We start from the raw sequence: 21,197 nt of genomic DNA on the forward strand, positions 1-21,197 counted from the left end.
AGATAAGTAAGAGAGACTGCTTGACTAAATTATAATTTTCCATTTCATTGTTAGGCACAGAGTACACTAAAAAAACTAATGATTTTCTTTCTGGTCGGTATTTCAGACTCTGAAACGTGAAATCCCGTTTTCGTGTCAAATCTATTCTACTTTCAGTCGGTCATATAACAAATTGTTTTATCGACAAAGTTCTCTGACATTTGTTGCAGGTAATAGAGTTTCCATTCGTACAACAAATGATAAAAACCAGAAGTTTAAAATTTATCAAAAATGTAAAAACGTGATATATTTAAGAACAAGACTAATTATTGTAATAAAAATTAATTTCCGTACGAATCAAAATTAGATCCTAAGATCCTATGGAAAAATCCAATAAAACGTTTGTTGTTGCACTTGTCTCCAAGCAACGCTATACCGCATATCAGCTGCATACGAAGTGTCGCGAGCGTACGACAAGTGTTATGGATTACTAACGCGAAAGTGGAAAAAAAAGTGACACGTTTCCTGTTTCGTCTTGAAATGTACGCAAGCAATACACACCGAGCGTGCAATAGTAACTTGTCCGAGCAGCAACAAGCTAAACTACAAAAGATCAAAGAGCTGACGAGCATTCTGAAGGTTAACAAAAGTTTGAAAATGATTTTATAATTTTGTAACAAGTGCTTCTTGTTCCGCAGGATACAGATAAAAATCTGACTATTTGCGAAGAAATATTGGCAACCTACATAAGGAAACGATTACGGGTATGTGCAAAATTATTTCATCCCTTCCTCAATGTGAATCGTTTATTTCGTTTTTTCTCTTTTTTTTTTTCTTTTTTTACTGATGAACACCGTGATATTCGTACAGTAGATATGATACATAACATTGAGAACAAAATTGGACGACAAAATTGAACAAACGTGAGTCGAGTGAACGACTTCGCCACGTAAGTAATATTTTAGTTGCTTGATGAATGTTAAGCAACGAATATATAACCAAGGTAATGTTATCTCGTGATCTTAGAGTTGTGATACTCAATATACGTGTAATTAAAGTTCAAATTACCCTAACGTTTATTCAGTGCAAAAAGTTAAATGGTAAGGGAATGTTGTGAATTATATTCATAAAATTATGGAAACATCTCGGACGAATCTCTATCCTCTCTTTTCAATTTACCATCCCTTGTACCAACCACGATATCCGTAACCGTATCCACCGTGTCCGTATCCGTATCCTCCATATCCATGACCGTAATACAGAGGCCAGCCTGGATACCATCCAAATCCATACCTAAAATTGTATTTTGTCTTTTGAAACGTCTTCTGTCACTCTCACAACGAAATTGCTTCAAACATTCTTTCACAGAAATTTGACGAGAAATTGCGAAGAATAGATGAAAAAATTCTAATGGAACCTCAAAAGTTCCAGCAAAGTAATAAACAACGTGTTTGAACAAAAGGAAGAGAATGCAACTCTAGAGATATCTGCCAGTAATCTTCTTAATAAATATTTCTTTTCACTCTCTTTGATCACATTAATATCTGTGTGTATAATTTTCTGACGATAGAACAGAAGGAAGCAATCAAATACCTTCGTAGCCTATAACTAAAAGTTAAATTATAACACAAAGTCCATAGTGGCGCAGGAAATTTGTTAACACAATGCAAATGTATCCGACTTCCTGTTACAAAATCCGCAATAATCTCTGAAGCGAGAGCTATTTCTTTCCGTTTCTTCTGCAAAACCTTTCGAACATCCACCTCGCAACAACAGTTTACCTACCAAGGCCAGATGTAACTATATCCTCCGTGACCCCACGGATGCCAACCGTAACTTCTTTTCGCCACTTTTTTATCCTCAGTTCCATCCTGAGAGTTTGGCTGAGCCTGATTCTCGGCAATTATCTTTTGCGACAGATCACTGTCGCCCGTCACTTTGTCGAGGGTGCTGATCGGGGGCACAGTGGCCACCCCCAACGCGAAAATGGTCAACAACAGCAACAACTAAAACGATGATCAGATCTCGTTTGCATGATCGAACTAACTAATGCCGTCAGTGAATTTTCTACAAGTTACAAAGTCACAGGTTGCACCAGATCGAACAGTACGTCACTCTTTCTGCGATACATGCGCACCAAGAACTTTGGATAGTTTGTTTGTTTAGCAGGCAAACTTGCCAAGTTTCGAGATTGCATCTGAGATGCAACGTGAATTTATGAGATTTTGGCAGCCCGAGACGATCGTGGGCCCATAATTTGTAACTTGCCGATTCACCGGTCATCATTAATTCGCAATTGATTCGCAACATGATCCTTGTTCGTCACCAGAACACTAGTTTCCCACTGAGATTATTCTTACCAGAAGATTCATGTTAAACCTGACTCACAATACGACTGTGTGGTCCAAAGAATGGACAGTTCTTTTATACCTTGGATACTCTTTGGGAAATTATCGCGTTACATATACCTAATTGAATTCTTGATTCCAACAACTATTTCCTGATGCCTAAGTTAGTCCCTGTTACACTTTCCATCAGTGGAATAATTGTGTCTCGTAACTATCTCCGAGCGAAAGCACAGAATCTTTAATGGGAAAGCGAACACGTAATCGAAAGCTGGTTTTATTGTTATGGTCGTTATGGCCGGCCGTCCAGTTTAGTCGAGCCTGATCCAGCGTTTTTAATGGCAGGTATTTCCTCGAAGCAAGCAAGTGCTTACGTACAGGCACGAGATTTCTGTCTGTTATCGGGAATATATCTGGAATTCAGTTGACGCGAGTCGCGTAATTGAATTCTTGTCCACGGTTTTAAACGATTAAAAACACGAATCGATGAATCAAATCTCAATCAATTAGTATCAAACGGCCGTACGTTTTTCCTATGTTGTAACAGATCCCACTTCCGCCGTGTGTATTCATCTCTAACTACCATAATCACGATCTCTAAGGCAAGCTCTAAGGCAACACAGATATTTTGAAGTTTGAAGTTAAAGCAGCGGGCCGAGCTAACCGATAATCAAGCATCGTAAATATGTTGCGTGTGTATGTGTGTGCGTGCTGACAATTTCACGGCAATTTCGCAGCGATTGTAAAACATTTCCATCTGCAATCTGACCACCGGGTAATGTTCGCCATCCGGCATTGTTCACGAAAGAATCACGGGGATAATGAGGCGAACGAAGCTGGGAACATTCTCAAAAGGCGCACGCAATTTCGCGGTGTTTCGCGCATCGTGCAATTAGCCTGGCCGGTTAATTAAGCAATTAGTTTAGACGGAACAGTCGATCGAATGGATTCGTGCTCGAAGCGAGTCGACGTGAGCCATTTGAGGAGGTCAGTCAACAGGAACACGCTGCCTGTTCTGTAAAAACCTGGCCCTCCTCCCGATTCCTTATTCCCCCCCGATGGAAAAATCTGTGTCGTTTGGTTTTTCTCTCTTTTCCTCGCCCAGTAATTGTCCCCTTAAGGAGGTTTTGTCACACCAGTCCAGGAAATCGAGCCAGCGGCACCGTTTGCCGCTGGACTTTCTCTGGGTGGAGAACAGGTGACATAATCGACATACTTAGACAGAACGTGTACAGCTGGCAAACATCTAAACCTGGCTCATTGTCCACTGACGTAATGGCTGGCTATTGTTGCTAATACGACCCTCGTTGAGGCCCTAGCTGATCGAGCGGAGCATCCAAATAATCGGAAAAACCTCTGAGCTTTATTTATTTTCGCTCGTCCCCCAATACCGGACCATTTGATCCGATCTTCAATTAACTGACTTTCTACGTTGCGTAACAATTTTGTAGTAAAATTGATAAGGCGGAAAGTTTCTGAAGAAATTGATTCCTCGTGACGTTGCAAAGTACATTTGTAACAATATTCCTTAGATGAACTTAATCACGATAGGACTTTTTTGCAAAAATATTTGAAAAATAATATGTTCAAGTTTGTTTCATTCGGTAATATACGTTTATGCGATTATTCAATGAGTTTCAATTGTCTACCAACGACGAGAAATATTTCAAATTTTCTAGCAACTATGCAACAACTGCAAGTAAACATAAAACACTGTGTGTCGCGCACATTTCTTAATAATAAGTTTCACAAAGTAGACAAAATTATGTTTTCTAACGTCAACGAACATTTATGTATATTCACGACTAGCCCCTCTTCTTTCGTTTCAACAAGCGAAATTTAAGTCAAACTAATTTTCCCTTCGAAGACTACCTTTAAAAGTAGCATTCTTTCTCGCTGTTAAACTATTTCTAATCTGGCTCGTTGGCTCGCCTAACTAATTGCATGTTCCGTGCATGTTACATGCGCAATTAAAGGCAGACGCGTGACCGCGTCGGATCTATTGTTCGCGTCTTAACGAACTGTCGTCGTTAGACGCGATTCCGTGCAATATCACAGCGTTCCTTCATGCTTCAGTTGTCACAAATCAACGAGCGGCTCTGTGCAATTCAAGTGAAACTCGACATTTCTTTCCGATGTTATGCAAAAATCCATCCCCGCCAGCTAAAGTTTCGTTTAACGACGCTCGAGCGCGACACCGGTCGCGCAGTCCTCGCGGGATCCTCGCGATACCTTCAACTACGAAACCGTCATTCGCGTCATTTCATAAAACTTCCTCTTCGACACAAATTTCATTTCGTAAATTACACTGCTACTCAACTATCGATCACCGCCGAAATATTTCGTCGAAAATCGCTCTGATATTTATTTAAAAAATTGATTTGAGATTAAGAAAAAAAAGTCGTGTTCGTCGGTGAAGTTACAGTTATGCGACAACTAACCAAATCGATGACGATCCGAGGAATACGCGATTGAAGATAGAGATGCTCGGTACCTCGTTGCCATTCGGTGCGTAAAGTGTAACTTCCAAATAGAAAGTGCAGAGAGAGAGAGAGACAGAGAGAGAGAGAGAGTGTAGAACAATGAAGCTTAGGACATTTCACCTCCTATGTTACTTGTGCTTGGTGTGCACTTTCGTTCAGTCGAGGAACAACCGAAAAAGTCAGTTCACTTTGTCCAACTCTGTTTCGGAAGAGTCGACGGAACTTTTCAACGCAAACAATTTACGGGACAAACGAGCGTTAGGACTGATTCTCTCAGGCCTGGCGCAGGTATTCGGCTACACTGTAGATCCTGTGCAAATAGCCTCGTTGCCCAACCCTAATTCAGAGGCAAGAGTCACCAACAATACTATCGAGTCCAATGGATCGACTACTTCAGCTGCCAGACAACGAGAAACGATCAGATTCACCGGCGTGGTCAATCTCGGCAATGGAACAGACGTGCTAACTCAGTTGCAACAATACGAAAACATTTTCCACGGAGGAAATGGTAGTTCATCTTCCACGAGCTCTCCGCCACAGTTTGATCCAAGAACGCAAACCCCTGTTCAACCACAACCATTCTTGATCAAGAGACTCCCTCTACCGTTTATGTCAGAGCCTCCCTTACCGACTATACCTCAACCCCCTCTTCCTGAGATTCCGTCGCAATTTATTAATCTGTCCTATCCTGAATCGTACGTCGTTCCAACGCGCAACGATCAAGACACCGCGTACAAAAGTAAGAACGCGACCGTGAAAGATCAATCGCCGATAGTAGGTCGTCTTCCAACTACGCCTGCCCCTTCTACCCAAGATCCAGGATGGAAGCAAGAGTACGAGGACAGACTCGCGAAACTGGAGCGAAAGCAGGAGGAACACGCGAAGAGATTGATGGAGCAAGAACGGTACAGGAACGGTCAGAAGAATGATAATAATGACGATGGTGGTTCAAAGAAGGAAATAAATCATAGAGGTCAAGATTCTGGATGTAAAGGTGACCGAGAAGAAAGTGACGAGGAGAAACAGTCGGGGGAGGAAGATCAATCGAGAGAGAGTTATGAAAGTGGCGAGAAGATTATTACGAGTGACAAGGAGAGCGAAGATGTAAGGTATAGAGATTACAAGAACGATGACATTTATAAAGGGAACAGGCCTCAGACCAATGAAAATTATACTAGTATAATACAGTACAGCAGTGAACCACTGCCTTTGAGCGAGGACGACGAACAACGGAGACCCGAAGACCTTCGTAATAGTTATGGAGAGCCATTGTTTAATGGGCAGCTATTTGTCGATGGGTTTGCGAATTTCTTTGGGAAATTGAAGCAACCTTTAAGCGATATTTATAGTTCATTGGCGCCTCCCGAGTCGAAGGAAGAGATGTCGGAGGAAGAAGTAGATTTACGTGACGAAGAGAAAAGTGACGAGAGGAGCAGAGATAAGGACGACGTTCCAGCAAGAAATAAGTACGAAGAATACACTTTGGAAGGGGATACAAGTAACAGAGGGGACAACGAGATGAAATCTAAAGAAAGTAACGTGGAATCGCCAATGAAAATTTTCAACAACGGATCGAACGACGAAAGTCGATCTCCCTTCGAAAATCGAGAGACGACGGATGAGGTGGATTTTAGTAAATTCATGCCTCTGATCGTTCCTGTTCGGTATCTGACTGCTCCCGAGGAATCAAGAAGGACGCAATTGAAATCATCGGCGAGTGAAAAACCAGAGAAGAATAATATGCCAAGAGCGGAAGTTTCGAAAAAAGTTTCGTCTAAAGAATCGAAGCGACCGAAGAAGGAAAATTTGAAGCCAGTGGCGGGCCTTCTAGAAAGGAGAACGCCGAAGAAACTTCACGAGAGTGAACAAAAAGAAATGCAGTTGTGGCCACCGCCGTTCGATTTCGTTTTCGACGGTACAATTCATACCAACGTCGTTTCAGAAAATTCGAACAATGATGACAATATCAATGTTTCTAATGGCCGAGGAAACAGTAGGGAATCTGAATCTTCCGATAGAATGGAGGATAAAAGTCGTGAGAAGGAAAGAAATCAAGCAACACTTGACAATTCAACTCAGAAGCCTTACGATTATCCTGAGAATATTTATTATCAAAATTTTAAGGAAGAATCCGGATATGGAACAGTACCTGAGGGACAAACAATGGAGAATAGAACTACAGAAAAATCGAATAGAACAAGTTTTGAAATAGAGTCTGATCACGATGATAATAACAGAAAAGAAGTACCAGATTTTTCGGAACGTTACAAGTACATTTCGTATAATAATTATGGAATCGCGAAACGACCAAACATCGGAATAGAAAATTTTCCAAAGTTGCAGGATTCTAAAAATCTTGAATCCTCGAAACGCAGTATTGAAAGAAACGAACAACCTTTGGAAAGTAAACAGCAGTTGAATGTTAAAAATCGTATAATGCAAGATATTCCAGTTTCTCAACGCAAGTTCCAATCTACGATGTTTTTTTACCCTATGGAGAATTATAATTTATTCAATTTTGATGGAGATGTTTATGACCTCAATTATGGGAGGAGAAACGAGAGATTGTCCGGGATATCTGAGGGTGACAAAAACGTTGAACACGAAGAAAGAGATAGCTTGACCATGCCGCAGCAGAACGTGTATCACTATGACGAAAGTTTAACGAAAATCGCCAATGAACCGGAAAGTAAAGCCGCGAAAGTTGAAAATTACGCGAACGGCGCTACCGTTATGAGAATGGTAGAACAAGAACACGTTAATCCGAATGGACCGATTAGTTATGTCGATTATTCTCGCATTTTATAATTTTTCTACGATTCCCAAACAGATTGTGCAGTATGATTTATTTTCAATATTTAACTTAATTTAACAAGTGACATTTAAAAATCTTCCTTAATAAAGCAGTTATTAAAAATTTTACGATTGATTAATTCTTTACTATATAATTCGTATGTTTCATAATTTTTCTCGAGTAATTTAAAAATTTGATGAACTAGATATGAGTTAGAAAGTAAAAATAAATATTAATTTTTAATTTAATTTGAAATATATTATTTCCTTAACATCCTTCCTACATGTTGTCTTTGAATTAAATTGATATGATCGTACGATAATTATAAAAGTATTCTATAGCGTCGCGTATGTGTTACAGGACAAGCGAGAGGAAATGCAAAGACGCAGCGAATTGGAACACAAAATGACGGAAATTCTAGAAAATTTGAAGACTCGCCTGCTGGTGGAGTAATTTTTGCCATTATGATGTGTACCCTTATGTTTTCTGGCTTATTTTTACAGATGCTAATAAGTATATCATCGACGTAAGATTGGATTTTACCCTAATTTTCGTAATACTAAATTTAAAATGGCAACGTGCTATAAGAAGCAGGTAATGGACGTATGAGTAAATCACTCACCAACTTTTCTATCTTGAATTTGAATTTCGTTTGCCATTCTATGTTGTAATTTCACGTTTAAAATCACTCCCTTGATTTACTTGTTACACAATCTGCACCATATTCCAAATTTGTTCGATTTTATTTAACGAAAGCGTAATTTAAAATCGCGATCGTACGAAACGGTGCAATAAATCTTTTCTGACCAAGGAATGATCACTTTCGATAAACGAAATAGCGATAATTATCGAAGTGACAAAGTTCTAGTTAAATATTGCGCCACCAGAGTGTGCTGGCATCGCTGCGTTGTTACTATGTATGAAAATGGCCCGACGTTTTAAAGAATAATGTATCAATCGAATGTACAATCTGTACTACTATCAAATAATTTGACATTATATTACAATATCTATGTAAAGTTTGAAAATTAAAATAATGGAGGAGTATTTACGAAACAAGATATACGAGCAAATCACTTACTCACCAACTTTCCTTTCTTGAATTTGAACTTCATTTATCATCTTGTACCGTGAATCCTATCTAAAATCATTCCCCTGGTTTACTTGGTACACAACCTACCACTACATCTCAAATTTGTTCGATTTTATTTAACGAAAACGTAATTTAAAATCGCGACACGCACGGAACGACTTTTCGTGCAACGAACTTTTTCTAACTGCAGAATAATCGCGTTCGATAATCAAAATACCGATAATTATCGAAGTGACGAATTTTATTTGAATATTGCACCACCAGAGTGCAGTGGTGTCGCTCCGTTGTTACTATATCAAAAAAATCATATTTTAAAAAATAATATATTAAACAATGTGTACTATTAAATAATTTGACATAAGATTGCAATATTTTTTTGTAACGTTTAAAAATTAAAACGTTAAATTAATGGAGGAATATTTACAAAACAAGACGAACGAGCAAATCACTCACCAACTTTCCTATCTTGAATTTGAACTCCGTTTGCCATCTTGTACCGTCGTAATTTCATATTTAAAATCATTCCCTCGATTTACTTGTCACACAACCTATCACTACATTTCAAATTTGTACAATTTTATTTAACGAAATCGTAATTTAAAATCGCGACACGCACGGAACAATTTTTCGTGCAATGAACGTTTTCTAACTGCAGAATAATTGCGTTCGATAATCGAAATAACGATAAATATTAAAGTTTTATTTGAATATTGCACCACCAGAGTGTAGTAGTGTCGCTGCGTTATTACCGTGTTAAAAATGTCTTGATGTTTTAAAGAATAATGTATTGAACAAATATACAATGTGCACTATCAAATAATTTAACATTAGATTACAATATTTTTTGTAAAGTTTGAAAACTGAAATCTTAAAATAATGGAGGAATATTTACGAAATATAGGTGTAGGATTAAGACCTATTGATGATCCATTTTTTGAGGATTCGTACAATATTTGCAAAATTTTTCAACGAAAAGGTGTTATTATTGAAGATGATGAAGAATTGTGTCATGAAGTGTAAGTAAGAATAATATATATATATATATATATATATATATATATATATATATGTGTATATATGTATGTTTATCATTGTCCATAACCTAAAACGTAGTATAAACAGTATAGAGTGATGACTAAAATAATTTGTTAATTTCAGTATAAAAGAATTCTCTTGTTATATTACTGGCTGTCAAGCAATATTTAATACATTAATTGATTTTGAAATGCACTACAACAGTAATCATCGATATGTCTGTGGAGAATGTAAAAAGTGTCTACCAAATCCTAGATTCTTAGATATTCATATTCAAGAAACTCATGATAGCTTTTTCCAAATTTTATCTACGAAACAACCAATGGTATTTATTCTCATTTTGTTATTACATCGGAATGTTAATAAATAATAATTAAATTTAATTATTTTTTCTAGTATCAATGTTATGTGTCTGAATGTGATTTGAAATTTGTTAATTCAACTGAGAGAAAGGATCATTGCATTAATGTACATAAATTTCCCAAGAATTTTAGATTTGACAATACTGTACAGTGCATAAAACATAAGTCAAAAGATAAAATGGATATTAATAAACCAGAACCAGAGAAAAAAGAATCCAAACCTAAGAGAATACAATTGAATAAAAATCAGAAATCTAAAATGTTTATTGTTGCGGCAAAGACAGCGACATTACCAAATGCTACTGTTCATGGAAATACATTAAATACTAGAACAGGAACAACTTCGTTAAATTTTATTCCTAGACAAATACAAAAATCATATACAAAAGCACTTACTAAAAATCAATCCAATGAGAAAAATGTACTGGAAACAGGATGTATGATGGATTTGTCCGATACATTATCAGAGTGTATGAATGACAATAAGAGCATTTCGTAACTTAATGTTTTATTATAAATATATTTTAAATATCACAACAATCTTCATATGTACAAATCTACTATTTTTACTTAATTTCTATCGTATTTTCATTTATTTACATATTGGCAAAAATACATTGTATATTACAAAATCATATAGTCTATTTGATTTATTATAATAAGATTATATAATATTATTATAATAATAATTTCATAAGAATATTACATAATAATAATTCAAATATAAAACAATATAAAATAATAATTCAGATATCAAACAATATAAAATTTAATAGTTTTTGTTAAATAAAATTGAGTTTCTGTTCTTATACATGTGATAATGTTGAATTTGTCATATCTGTCTATTTAACTGAATATCTACTAAATATTAAAACCAAAGTTTAAAGAGTTAAAATATATATAAACAACTTTTCTATATTGTTTACTTAGAAAAATATATATTTATTATAAATATTATATATAATGTAATGATATATATAATATACATATAAATTATATCATATATATTATATTACATTATATTATTTGGCATGTGTAATATAATATGTATTATGTAATACAGATAATTTATGTGTATTACATAGAAATTTTTAACTAGAAATAACACACAAATTATATTTTTTACAAATAATTTAAAATTAATATCTTAAAATTGTCATTTTACAAAGGATCCTACCTGCGTAGGTTGCCACATAAATTTTTTTTTCAATTTATACAGAATGTACAGACACTGCTATAGTGTATTAGTGTGTGTAAAGCATACGTTTTAGTTTCGCTGTTTCCCTTCGAAGTGCTAGAACTTCGTACTTTAATCTAATATTTTCTTGTTCCAGGAAAGCTGCTCTGATAGCAATTTCGTCTTCTTTGGCTCTTCGTGCATCCCTGGAACGTTTCGCGGCTTCGTTATTTTTTCTTCTTTTTTCCAAGTACGCCGCATCCTTTTCGTCAACAGTACTCGTTGGTAGTACAGGACTTTTTGTGGTTCTCCGCATTTTCGTATTCGTTCCTTCGTATGTTTTTTGCACTGATTCCAGCATTCGTTTCCGAAATTCTGAATAGGCTTCATTGGAATTTTGATCATACACCAATTCAGATGCTCCCACAGTGAGCGATAATGGATCTTTTGGATAAGCTTTAAAAGGCCTTGGTGGCTTTTTATTGACATCTGCGGATAAATTAGGTAGTGTAATTTCATTACAATTTGTGATCGATGTAGTAGTACCGTTGATCATTCTACCATCATTTGCATTCAACAGTGCCGGCAGTATGGGAACAATTGGAACAGGAATATTCAGTGGCAAAATAGGTAAACCTCCATTTCGTCCTGTGATATTTGCTGACGCGTTTAGATAATTTTGAATTAACTCGGATTTCGTCTTCTTCGGAGAATCAGAGTCAGAAGGTGGTGTTACCATGGAGTTTCGAACTTCAAAAGGATTTTTATTTCTGAATTCGGAAAATCGATTATCACGACTGTGTGTTGCTACCGTCGTAAATGATTCTGATATTCTGTTCGAGTTTGTTGCCGTCTTAACAGATAGATCCAGAATTAAATCAGTACACGTACTGGAACTCGCATTAACTTGATTGTTATCCTCAAAACATTCGGGTAATAAATTCATTCTGGAACCGCAATCTTTCTCCATCTACATTGAAAAATATAACTCAATTAATACATTATTTTTCCATTTTCCAAATAAATGTAAATTATTGCAAATTAGTTGGCTATCCGAGCGTTTTTAAAAATAATATAAATGGATACTTTTCTATTTTCGATTTGTTTAATTTCCGAAGCATGATAGTCGCAATATAAATAAAGTATGTTTGTAGCGCGGACGGAGTAGAAACTCATACATTCAAATGAATGATAACAATCGTTTGAAATGATGAAATGCCGATAGCAGTATAATCGACGATATACTGACTTTCGAAGGAAAATTACGTTAGTGAAACTGAAACGTTACTCGGAAAATTGAGCAACAACTTAAATTTCAACGCGTTCGATGATGAACAAAGCAAAGCTCTTCCAACGAGAAATCAAAATCTAATTCATTTAATTAAAAATCGAAATGTATGTAACAATGTCACTGAATGTCACATTAGCGTGCCACGTAATTACGCAAATTCGGAATTCTTTTACGCTTGTCATTTACTGTACTATACTGTACTATAATGTACTATAACGAACAATGTTTCTTACCTATGATGAAATTATGATGAACTCAATCACCGATCACTAATATCTCACAACACACTGTCGTTTCAAAACCCACGTTTCTTTCTGAAGATTTTCTGGCGGTAACTGATCGAATATTTCAAATATTGTTCACTCGTTTGACAATTTCGTTTCACAAAATTCGTTTTTCACAGACAAGTCAAACGCAGAGTTCCGTTTTTTCGTAGGACGTGCACCGAGCAAGTGATCAAAATGGTTTAAAACGAAAGAGGGTGTAGTTTCGTTTATATACTGACCAACCCTTGTAAGACCTTTGTAAGGGGGCTCCTTAGAAAATGGTGGGGATATGGCCCTGATGATGGTAATGCCGCGACGCGCCACGGACACGCATTTGTCTCCTTATTTCCAAAATGTTTATGGGACGATACGTTTACATAATTAACGTAAACACGATCACGAACGCGGAAGAAAATCGGTTTGATATTCATAATCGCTGTAATTGATTGTATCCCAGAGTATCTCCAGGAGAGGAGACATGAATATTCGCATTCGCGAAAATAACAATTGAACGCATTCGGGCAGAAGATAGCCGAGTGTCTATTTTTTTCTTGAAACTCGATTTTCTCAGAAACAAAACATCAAAGTCGTTTTCTTTTTTTTCTATTTATTTTAAATACACCCCATACGCGTTTGTATCGCTCGTCCCGAGACAATCTATAATGTGGTAAATGATAAATAGCTAAAGTAAATGCTAAAATAAATTTTAATATAATAGTTTGGTTGCATTGTTTAAAAATATATGTTTTTTGTTCGTGGTAGTGGAATTAAGAAACATTTCAAATCAGAAGACAAACAGTATAATACTAAAAGGCCTATCGGGGGAAAAATCGAATTTAGTTACTTCCAATTATATTAATCAGAGTTATTCAGTTCCAGTTATATTAATTAGACTTGTCGTGTCATCATAAATTATCTTTCTTGAACTACAGTCAGATTCTGTTAAATTAACTCTACCAATAGTCAACTCTTGTAGAATTTCGAAAAATCCAGTGTTAGCACACTAAAATCTTTTCTTTCAGATTATACGTCAACGAGTCTCCTTTCGTTTCCAATCGTTTATCAAAGGGTTAAGCGTTTCGAACGTTGGACAGCCCAGGGTGTCAATAGTATGCACAGAAGTATTCTGAATAACCCTTTCGTCGACCTTTCTTCGACAATTCTTTGTAGCATTTCGTTTGATCTTTGTTTCTGGCAGTTTCATACCGTTACATGATTTATTACGTTCACCTTGAGAGAAAATCGCATAAGTTTACGTAAAGTTTTCATAAATTATCCGGTGAAAGCGTTGCAGTAAAGTGAAATTTTGCTGAAGCTTTCCTGTCGAAAAGAAATGAAGGAATGTCATGTTTTGCACGTCGATGATGTTTGTCAATGTGTTTCATGTGTGCGACGGCTTTCGATCGTTGGTTCTGTTGGCTCGTTAGGATTGGACAACATATGGCAATTTTCGTAGCATACCACCGGAAGATCGACCCACTCCTTTCTTCGACTCTTGCTGATTAATGATTCAGTTTCACCACCGACTACGTAAGTTCATTAGTTTCGTTGCTCTGACTTTAAGACTGCCGTGTCGCTTCTTTGTTCAACCTTTGTCTCTTTCTGGTGGAACAGGATTGAAATCTTTCTTTGGGGACAGCATTGAAATCTGTTACATTTACCCTTTGTCCTCGAAAACTTTTTTTTTGTAAGAGAAATTTCTTCTTCTGAAATACTTTTGCTCTTTTTACGTTGTTATTATAGCTTTCACTCTATAGCGTCTGTTCAGATATTGCATCGTACAACATCAAAAATGTTCATTATAACGATCAGCAAATTATAAAAAGAGGCGACAGGGACGAGTGTAAAGGGTTGATCCTACGTTCTGTCTTCGATTTACGTATTTTATCGTAGGATTAATTGAGAAATGCCGACTGCCCTCTTCAATCGAGAATTCACGAGAAAGTTCGTAGAAGGAGTGTGAGAAAAATAGGGAAGAAATGATGGACAACGAAGGTGTCCAGTTATATTCGATAGTATAGACGTCTCATTATGTCTTGGTCCCAAGATCACGCCAAATTTAGTCTTCCGTTTCATAGCTCCGTTAAAATGGCGCGCCGTCTATTGAAAGGCACCCTGACGCTCAATTCACCGCACCGCCTTCTTTCTCGTATACAAATTTTTGCTCTTTTGGTCACATAACCCACATTTCTATGGTGCAGGGACAGCCGCAACCCGTTATTTGCGATTTTTCCCGTGGCCGTCATCCAACGACAGATGAATGGATCGACGTATTTGCATCTGCTCCTACCGCACCGAAACGTATACATATACAAACGACGTAACGGTACATCGATGCAAAATCCTCGCGATGATTCGACGTGGAAAATGTCTCAATTCACCGGCGTCGTTAACGTTTTTTAAATTGTCCCTCTGCGCTGTGAGAAATCAGTTTTCTTTCTTCGCGCAAGGAGAATGAACAAGGTGAGAAGGTGATACAAGTTTTTCGATACGGCGTATCGATCGTAGGCATGTAAATACCTCATAAATCGCCGTGACTTTCTCACAGTTATGGGAGCCACGGTGTTTCCTAATGATAATAGTTCTACGAATCGGATTTACGTAATGTCTTCTGTTGAATAATATCGGAGATTCCTTGGAATAAATGTTTGCTAAATAGTTTCAACCTTGAAACGTTAATTTATTATACAAGACGATATATCCTGACAGTTTGTAGAATGTATACAAGAAATTATTTCTCTTCTCGGAATGACAAGTAATTACAAATATCTTCAATGCCACCCTTGATCCGAAAGAATTACTCTGTAATACTCGTAGAATTTTCAATATACGTTCTGTAAAAATTCTTTTTGTGTAAATTTTACATTAATCTGGAAGAGATTGAAATAGGAACGTTAATATGTCAATGCACATTGTGTAGGATTGATTGAAAAAACAGATTTCCCCGTGTTTAAGTGAGAATACTACAGGTAGAAGGTACCGTTTGTTAATGACCGTGCAATAAAACCTTTTGTATTTTTATGGGCTGGGTATAAGATATATATATCTTCCGTTAGGAATAATAACTAAGTTATTACAATACAATTGCGATATTATACATAACAGACATAAAGGAATATTAGACATAAAGGTCTGGAACATTAAACACAGTCTTTTCATTTTTCATGTACCATAGCAGGGTTAATTACAGTTGTAAAGTTTTTCACTGTGAAAATGGAATATTATTAAGAGTTTTGCTTTGTTCATAATGAACTGTTTTACAACTTTTCTCGTTACTTAAAAGTAAGGGAACCTTAAATTATCAAGAATTTTCGACTAGAAAGGAGAACAGGTACCGTTTTTTTGGTAGAATTCGACATCAAAGCTGTGCAAAGTGCTTTCTAGAGAAATGGGACATTAGGATGTGAAAGTCGTTCACAGTAATTATTTTTCAATTTATCTTGCGATCGGACCACCGACCAAGTTTTGCCAACAGACTTAGAGAATTGTTTGCTTCCGGTTCTTACGCATGCTTTCTTCTCCCACGTCAACCCTTTCCTTCTGGAAGCTTTCGTATTTCATTGTGTTCGTCGTGAGATACGTCCTTGGTCAGAGTCTTGCAGAAGAAATTTTATTGCTCGACTGACAATAAGTAGTATCCCGGATAAATAGCTTTTGTTATAAAATATCTTATAAGCGATACGTCTTATTTGCAACGTATACAGATCGCCAAAATTCGAGAAAATGCTTGGAAAAGTGACTTGTTGATGGAGAATAACTTTTGTTGTAGGAGAAGTAGAAACGTTTTTCTGTATATTTGTGACAGAAGATGTCGAAAATATCTATGTGGTTCATTCTTTGTCGAATGAAATTTGTCAATTTTGAAATTGCAATTCGAATTACATCATTCGTCAAAGAATGAGCAATATTTGTGCAATATCGCATAAATATCTCTTTTGGATTTCGTTCTGGAAAGCCACGAGAAAACTGAAAATGGGAAAACCGTAGTAGTCCCAAGAAAACAGATCGCTCGGTGTCCAATTACTAAGCCATACAGAGTAAAGAGTTGAAAATCTCTTTCTCTCTCTTTTTAAAAAAGAAAAAAGGTCAAAAGCTGTTTGTTTGAGAAGCCATCGAGCGCCGTTGCAGAAAGATTTGTGTATTTCTGCACTCCTACTCTAGTCTACTTTGTCGTTAATTTCGAGCCAATTTTTTTTCAATTTCCTCTCTCGTTTCACCTTCGTGAGAGCTTCTATCAGAAAGCAAAAACTTTTTCATCATTTTGTTCAGGTCTGTTTTTAAAATACATTTTTGTAATCTTTCTTTTATAACCCTCGACTTAATGGTTTCCAAAATAACAGGAATTATTAGTGAAAAAGAAAGAAATTTAACAGGGCGAAACACAATCGACAAAGAAATCACAATTATTATTCAAAAGCATAAGAAATAGTCCTTTGAGGAAGAATTTGAAAAATTGAAGGACAAGGGATAATCATAAATAGTAATATACAATTCTATTAGATATTCAAGTCAGTATAACATGCAAGTAAAAAAATTTAGCTAGATTCTATGCCCCCCCCCCCCCCCCCCGTTGCTCACATGAAATCGTCAAAGACTAACGTTATTAAGTTATTTATTTTTACGGCATTCATCTTCTTAGCAATTACTTACCTTACCTAGGAATTTCTCAGAACTACTTTACAACAAAGTGGAAGAAAGTTCAGTTCAAAATTTAATTATAGCGTAACGTATTAATTCTGATTTGTGAGTCATTAGTTAACCGTTTTTACCTAACCAGAAAATCGTTTCAGATTTCCTTTTATAATTCAGTTAATAGTTTCCAACATTTTTTACGATAGCTTCGTATATTTTTTTCAAATATTTACACAATGGTGTTTTATGAACGACTTAGATGTGGGCGTACCGTTTTGAACGTATACATCTTCTGTTTTGTCGGTTGTTTACTAAGAAAGATCTAATAAAAGAGAAAATTTTTAGAAATTTTGTATTTACATATAGAAGATTTTCTAAATCTTTGTATATTTTTCTCGGATCGTACGACATGAAGACCTAATGAATCTAAGACCCATCCTGCGTAAGTCTGATAACATTCCGTATCGTCATCAATCCCCGCAAGCGTTGACTGCTCTTCAGGTTCTCATTTTATTTACTTTCTCATCCTCTCGATATATTTTTTGATTCGATTCCATCTCATGAGAAGCACATCGCTTCACATTTATATCTCATAATATCGTCAAGAACATACATCGATAACCGTGCAACGCCTACCAGTCGCGTGTATCGACAAGATGAATAATACATCTTCTTGGAGATTCTTTGAAGCGAGGCAAGGTTGAGAGCCATTCTTTTGAAAACACCGGGATGTTGGTCAGCATGTCATATGGCCAATAGCCAGTGGCCGCGTGGGTGGATGCAGAGTGCAGATGCAGGAGCAGGCCAACCCTTCCGTAATAACGTGGAAAGAAGGGGGCTGTACCACGACCCTTCTTTCTGCATTGTGACATCTCGATATACATTGTGTCCACGCTTGCTTGTCCTTCCTGAACGGTGTATAGTCCAGCAGCTAGCTAACGGTAAACGCAGGGTGGGGAACGGTGCACGAAAATGTGTGTCAGAAACCCACGATTTGTCCATCGCTAGAACCACGACCTTGATGAACCTTTTCACGTTGATCGTCGGCGAAATTAGTATTCGATAAATTTTCTTCAATACTAGCGGTTTATTTAATTGAAATCAGAAACCACAAGAGAAAACGTGAGAAGTTGCATTTTCCATTTGAAAAAAAAAAAAAAAAAAAAAACGAAATGTGTAATAATATAAATAATATATATATTTTATACATTTTCAGAAATCCATCGTAAACCGATCATATTATAGATCATATCATACGACTAATCAGTTTTCTTTACTACGTGTGGCAGGTCATACTTTCCACGAACGCATCTGATTTTAACACCTGGGGTATCCTTTATTTTTCCTGGTCGACACAGCACGACGTTATGCTCTTGAAGATTGTGACCCTCACCTAAAGTAAAAAATAATTTAAATATCCAGAATTAGGATCTAGGAATTTTTATCGGTATAAAATATAAAATACTCACCAGGTATAAAAGCAACCATTTCTTTGCCGGATGATAAGCGAACGACAACGCATTTTCGATTCGCAGAATTTGGCTTTTTTGGCTTCCTGATTACAGTCTTTAAGACTACGCCTTTCGCAAACGGTACCCCAAATCCTAAAGGATTTTTATTTTTCTTCTCCCTTTTAAACGGTCCAAGTTCATGCAACCTTCGTAATGACGATCCCAGCCTCATCTGCATGAAACCTAATTTGATTAAATACTTATAATAATGTAAAATTAAATACTTATAATAATGTAAACAGTGAGATAATAATAAAAAAAAGTGATCATTACATCATTTAGGACAATTACAATTCGTTACATCAGTTACGCAATTTATTTACACTGTAGCGGCTTAGAGTGCGGAACGCTGCTAGGATGGGTGACCGTCTAGCCTAGCGAATAGTTAGAACAACAAGCGTTTGGGGTAAAAAGTCGCTGCCATCAGCCCCACTGATGAGTCTAAGCAGCGATTCTGAGACAAAACGCATAACCTTTCCTCACCTTATTCACAACCAAGATACTATCCTTTCATCTCCTTCCTCCATCCTCGCACCAATTGTAAATAGTGTACATATGTAAATAGCTACTAGAAATCCCTTCAACACGTTTATAATTAGAAATTATAATTTCTAAATTGTATATATCGACGAAAATAATACTTAATGCACTATTGTAATTTTACAAGAAATTTCATTGTTCAGTTTGCAATTTTGTAGAGTGTAATATAACATTTGTGTATAACGTTTATTTTTCGCTCATATTTCGAATAATTTCATTTTTCTTTCATCTATGTTTCAAAGTTAAGAACGTGTATTTATCAAACAAAAACGACTTATTAAGCTCCGAATGAACGTACGAGGAAACAAAAACGACTTATTAAGCTCCGAATGAACGTACGAGGAAACAAAAACGACTTATTAAGCTCCGAGTGAACGTACGAGGAAACGTCTTTGGTGTCCAAAAGTGTTTAAAGGAAATAATAGTTGTGAAGCAATTACAATTCTTTCCTCCAGCAGACTTTCATCTTTGAGACATGCATACCCGTAAAGGAGAGATAATCATCTGCTAAATAGGTATAATTGGTTTTTTACTGAAACTTCTACGTAACAACAAACCAGGCCTAATTACTGTCGAACATATTTTTCAATGACGAAATCACGCCCTGGGATACGACTCCTTAACTAATCATCGATCTCGAGAAATTAGGAAAAGTTGAGCAACGTCCAACTCGCCAGAAACTATTTTCTACCTAAACCTACGAGTCTACGAAAATCCCTGAAAATATTCCAAAAACCTTGACATACTTCTCGCAAAAATTGCATGGAGCCTACGGGGGAAAAAAAGATCGTAAATAATATGGCTAAGAAATACGATAGGGAAATGGTCCCTACGGATGACGATATCCCAGTCAAGACCATTGTGAACGATGTCAAGAAAAATAGGAGACCCACGGCGCGGTAACAGTACCAAGAAACTGAAAACTCTTTCGCAAATAATCTTACGAACCGAAGGGAAAGAGGGTTTTCAGGTCCCATGGAATACCAAATATGACGGACGCTTGACATCTGTAAGCCGCTCGTCCAAGAGTAGTCTTTTTTCGCTCGAGCGTGCATAAGCTTGTTAAGTAACATTGTTACGAGGTATGGCCCGTCCAACTTGCATAAAAAGCTCACGATCCGTGAGATCATATGACCTGAAAGTGAACAGCAATTTACCGTTTGCAAAATTGTGAAGATAATAAAACTTGGAAGATGGAATCCTCAGATTGCCTTTCTGTTGTTTGATCATTTAATTAGGACTGGTCAATGTCGAGAAAAAGACTTACTTCACCATTCAAGGAATAGTTTCCCCGAGGCTTTTATTTCCAAATGTGAATCGTTTCTTGAAGCTAATAAGAGACTTAATAACCGTTATTTAAAGGAAAAAATAAAGCAAAATCAATTGATTATAATATATCTAATGCTATACGTGTATGGAAATGGAATTACAGTCGCAATGGTCATAGACGCGCGCAATTAATGCAATTTAGAGAGAATAGGCAATTTATTATATCAGAAAACGAATACATTCAGAAGGTCAATCTTAAAACAGCAGATCATTTGCACACCAATCTTGGAAATAATTTATGTAACGCAACACTTTCCAAAATGATTGTTATCTTTCGTAGAATTTTCAGAAGAATACACATAAAAGTTTCATCAGAATTGTTCAACATCTCCACCGTCAAAAGTTCCGACTATTCCCGAA

General features: G+C 36.4%; 6 protein-coding genes across 6 annotated transcripts; 3 read left to right on the forward strand and 3 right to left on the reverse strand.

Moving 5' to 3' along the window:
* The first annotated feature begins 436 nt into the window (after positions 1–436).
* Positions 437–8,640, forward strand: LOC122527869. The gene is made up of 3 exons (XM_043652430.1): positions 437–618; positions 678–743; positions 7,962–8,640. Exons 1-3 carry the CDS (start codon positions 520–522, stop codon positions 8,052–8,054), a joined length of 258 nt encoding a protein of 85 aa, XP_043508365.1. The 5' UTR covers positions 437–519; the 3' UTR covers positions 8,055–8,640.
* On the reverse strand, positions 771–8,886 carry LOC122527868. The gene is made up of 3 exons (XM_043652429.1): positions 8,687–8,886; positions 1,765–1,985; positions 771–1,272 (listed from the first exon to the last, which is right to left on the reverse strand). Exons 1-3 carry the CDS (start codon positions 8,714–8,716, stop codon positions 1,155–1,157), a joined length of 369 nt encoding a protein of 122 aa, XP_043508364.1. The 5' UTR covers positions 8,717–8,886; the 3' UTR covers positions 771–1,154.
* On the forward strand, positions 4,325–7,807 carry LOC122527867. Its single transcript, XM_043652428.1, has one exon. It carries the CDS (start codon positions 4,907–4,909, stop codon positions 7,613–7,615), a length of 2,709 nt encoding a protein of 902 aa, XP_043508363.1. The 5' UTR covers positions 4,325–4,906; the 3' UTR covers positions 7,616–7,807.
* Positions 8,887–9,414: 528 nt separating the features above from the next.
* Positions 9,415–10,631, forward strand: LOC122527872 (zinc finger protein 511). Its single transcript, XM_043652433.1, has 3 exons — positions 9,415–9,710; positions 9,853–10,054; positions 10,126–10,631. Exons 1-3 carry the CDS (start codon positions 9,571–9,573, stop codon positions 10,588–10,590), a joined length of 807 nt encoding a protein of 268 aa, XP_043508368.1. The 5' UTR covers positions 9,415–9,570; the 3' UTR covers positions 10,591–10,631.
* A 656-nt stretch (positions 10,632–11,287) lies between these two features.
* LOC122527870 (transcription factor VBP-like) lies at positions 11,288–12,256 on the reverse strand. The gene has a single exon (XM_043652431.1). It carries the CDS (start codon positions 12,236–12,238, stop codon positions 11,336–11,338), a length of 903 nt encoding a protein of 300 aa, XP_043508366.1. The 5' UTR covers positions 12,239–12,256; the 3' UTR covers positions 11,288–11,335.
* A 6,378-nt stretch (positions 12,257–18,634) lies between these two features.
* LOC122527871 (40S ribosomal protein S12, mitochondrial) lies at positions 18,635–19,181 on the reverse strand. Its single transcript, XM_043652432.1, has 2 exons — positions 18,927–19,181; positions 18,635–18,850 (listed from the first exon to the last, which is right to left on the reverse strand). Exons 1-2 carry the CDS (start codon positions 19,144–19,146, stop codon positions 18,717–18,719), a joined length of 354 nt encoding a protein of 117 aa, XP_043508367.1. The 5' UTR covers positions 19,147–19,181; the 3' UTR covers positions 18,635–18,716.
* Positions 19,182–21,197: the final 2,016 nt, after the last annotated feature.

The sequence above is a fragment of the Frieseomelitta varia genome, unplaced genomic scaffold (assembly GCF_011392965.1).
Source record: "Frieseomelitta varia isolate USP_RPSP 00005682 unplaced genomic scaffold, Fvar_1.2 scaffold_235, whole genome shotgun sequence".
NCBI lineage: Eukaryota > Metazoa > Arthropoda > Insecta > Hymenoptera > Apidae > Frieseomelitta > Frieseomelitta varia.

Excerpts from the sequence above, each read along its gene's own strand:
- LOC122527870 (XM_043652431.1), bottom strand. The coding sequence starts at position 12,238 with ATGGAGAAAGATTGCGGTTCCAGAATGAATTTATTACCCGAATGTTTT.
- LOC122527872 (XM_043652433.1), top strand. The coding sequence starts at position 9,571 with ATGGAGGAATATTTACGAAATATAGGTGTAGGATTAAGACCTATTGAT. Across the intron at positions 9,711-9,852 it reads GAAGAATTGTGTCATGAAGT|TATAAAAGAATTCTCTTGTT; the intron begins GTAAGTAAGAAT and ends TGTTAATTTCAG. Across the intron at positions 10,055-10,125 it reads TATCTACGAAACAACCAATG|TATCAATGTTATGTGTCTGA; the intron begins GTATTTATTCTC and ends TATTTTTTCTAG.
- LOC122527871 (XM_043652432.1), bottom strand. The coding sequence starts at position 19,146 with ATGCAGATGAGGCTGGGATCGTCATTACGAAGGTTGCATGAACTTGGA. Across the intron at positions 18,851-18,926 it reads AATGGTTGCTTTTATACCTG|GTGAGGGTCACAATCTTCAA; the intron begins GTGAGTATTTTA and ends TTTTTACTTTAG.
- LOC122527869 (XM_043652430.1), top strand. The coding sequence starts at position 520 with ATGTACGCAAGCAATACACACCGAGCGTGCAATAGTAACTTGTCCGAG. Across the intron at positions 619-677 it reads AGCTGACGAGCATTCTGAAG|GATACAGATAAAAATCTGAC; the intron begins GTTAACAAAAGT and ends CTTGTTCCGCAG. Across the intron at positions 744-7,961 it reads ACATAAGGAAACGATTACGG|GACAAGCGAGAGGAAATGCA; the intron begins GTATGTGCAAAA and ends TATGTGTTACAG.
- LOC122527867 (XM_043652428.1), top strand. The coding sequence starts at position 4,907 with ATGAAGCTTAGGACATTTCACCTCCTATGTTACTTGTGCTTGGTGTGC.
- LOC122527868 (XM_043652429.1), bottom strand. The coding sequence starts at position 8,716 with ATGAAGTTCAAATTCAAGAAAGGAAAGTTG. Across the intron at positions 1,986-8,686 it reads AATTCAAGAAAGGAAAGTTG|TTGTTGCTGTTGTTGACCAT; the intron begins GTGAGTAAGTGA and ends TCATCGTTTTAG. Across the intron at positions 1,273-1,764 it reads TATAGTTACATCTGGCCTTG|GTATGGATTTGGATGGTATC; the intron begins GTAGGTAAACTG and ends ATACAATTTTAG.